Below are 2420 nucleotides of genomic sequence, written 5' to 3' on the forward strand. Positions count from 1 at the left end.
GTGTGTGTGTGTGTGTGTGTGTGTGTGTGTTTGTGTGCGTGTGTGCGTGTGTGCGTGTGTGAGTGTGTGAGTGTGTGAGTGTGTGAGTGTGTGAGTGTGTGTTATGCTTCAAATACGTATCTAACATCTTGATTGTTTTTCTCTCAGCCATGAAATCAGGGGGCACCCAGCTGAAGTTGATCATGACTTTCCAGAACTATGGACAGGCTCTGTTTAAGCCAATGAAGTAAGTAGCACAGATAATCAACAGTTACATATTACACTACATCACTGGGTATTGCAGATATGATCATTGTTAGAGTACCCATCTAGTAGCAGTTTCTCTGCTTTGAACACATTGCTCAGATTTCAGCAAATTTGCATTTCCCCCTAAAATAACTAACATCAAAAATCAGTTTGATTCGCCCATTTGTAATGCACATGTTTCAAGAGGGCTACAGGAAATCTCATCTGAATGAGTACCAAGCACTGCCGCTGCATCTTTTAGTGCGTTCCGATACACAGCTCTCCCCTCTGTGTGATCTTTTTCTATCTGCTTTTTAATTAACATCAACGGGCTTATGTGTTAATTAAAATGAGCATTGAGCCATCGTCAAGACGTCTTTGGGGAGGTATACGTATATGCTAGCAAAGGCACGAGGCACATGAAAAAGAAAAACCCGCCCTCTCAGCTGTCTGAGTTTTGCCCAATGAATTCCCATGCAGACGCAGTCGAACTGGGCAGCAATCAGAAGTTATTGCTCAGGAGCCTGGTTTAATTGCTAAGAAATGCAGAATGTTTTTTTCTACATGAGAGCCTCATTGGAGAGTATTCCATTCTGGGAAAGAGAGACAGAACTCGCAGAACTGGTAATTGAAACTTGTGTAAACTGTGTGTCACATCCTGACAACCTGCATGGGTATAGTTTGTGATGATTTTTTTTTTTTTTCAAGTGAACCAAGCCCATATAATTGGTGAGAGGAAAAGGTGTTCAAGCCTGTGAGTTCAGTATCAGCTTAAAAAATGAATGATGAAATGTTGCTACTGAATATCTTTTCACTGTCAGGGCATGATTTATGGAGAGGCTGCAACGTTTATTCAAGTTCATTCACCCAATGTTTTGTACCCCTTATTCAGCTCCTCTTCACCTGAATGCAAGGCAACTTTGTAGTTTAATGTATACACATACACAGCAACAGTGGCAGTTTAGTGTGGCGCATGAGTAATTTTTATACATCCTAACTTGGCATGTCCTTTCAAGGTCAATCAGTGGCTGAATTATGAGATCATGAGGCGTTGTTTACAAAATTAGCTGCAGAGAGTATGGTCCAAACAGTGGCAATCTGAGCATCTCTTGTAGCCTTAATACACTCAAACCTTTCAACTCAACAACAGCACCCAGCAGGCATCAATGGCATAGTCATATCTGACAAGAACAGAGATTACTCTGTGTGTGTGTTTGAATAGATATTTCACTGGACTAGGCATTCATGGGCTGCTTCTAGGCAACATAGATAAAATGTGTGTTTGCATGAGTCCTGTGTGAAGGCAGGACGGGTCAGAGAAGGAGGAGAGAGTTGTGAGGTGTGGTCAGGCCAGGATACTCTGACCATCACATGGTACAGTATCAGGGGAAAGTCATACGTCATCAGCAGTCATGCAATGTCTTTTCATAATACTTGCATTATGTAGGTTTCATTCTGTTTTGTCAAGTAGAACACAGATAATGAGTCCCTTAGGAGAGAAGGATGTGTCAACTTGTAAAATGTAATTGACGTCAATAGGTAAATAATGAATTTTACTTTTACATCTGAGTATTAGAATAGTATGTCTGTTGCCACATTTTTTCAATAGACCTTTAAGCTGATAGAACAATTGCAGCTTTGGATTCAGAGTTTGAGAATCTAAAAAGTAAAGTATTGAATGTTACGTGCTCTGAGTTTAATTTTAAAACTTAAACTATGCTATAAACTTAGCAGGGTTGTCCAATAAAAATGTAAAAGAAAAGCCCTGGCTCATTTCTTACAGATATAAGTAAAACAGTCTTTCTCGGTTTCTGTCCAAAACAGTTTTTTGGCCGTAATTACATGTCGGTTTTATGAATTATATGCTACAGATTCCAGCAGCTCTTTATTTAGCCTGTTATACTTTATTCAAACTGCTTGCTTTGACTGTCACAATCATCTGTCTCCTATGTTTACAGATATTACACAACAGTCCCCAGAGCGGAAATACAAAAACATTAGTTTTCTGAGAGAAGTAATGTAGAGATATAACCTTTGTTCTACTTTTGTTTACGCATATTGTGAGGTTTTGTTTTTTTTCGATCATGGCATTGATGGGTCCCACTTTTATTTTTAAGATCTATGGTGCATTCTGGGGACTGTAGTTCAGAGCGTTGCTGTGTTGCGTTGTATTTTTTTTTTTTTTTCACCTGTCC

At 39.4% G+C, this 2420-nt stretch overlaps 1 protein-coding gene across 1 annotated transcript in view; it reads left to right on the plus strand.

Annotated features, from left to right (window-relative positions):
• fam20ca (FAM20C golgi associated secretory pathway kinase a) overlaps positions 1–2420 on the plus strand; it is a 34495-nt gene that overhangs the window by 5685 nt on the left and 26390 nt on the right. The window contains exon 3 of the mRNA XM_032536742.1: positions 148–226. Within this exon, the coding sequence (XP_032392633.1) occupies positions 148–226 (79 nt within the window). The remainder of the gene's footprint in view (positions 1–147; positions 227–2420) is intronic.

This window comes from Etheostoma spectabile, chromosome 15 (assembly GCF_008692095.1).
Source record: "Etheostoma spectabile isolate EspeVRDwgs_2016 chromosome 15, UIUC_Espe_1.0, whole genome shotgun sequence".
In the NCBI taxonomy this organism is placed as follows: Eukaryota; Metazoa; Chordata; class Actinopteri; order Perciformes; family Percidae; genus Etheostoma; species Etheostoma spectabile.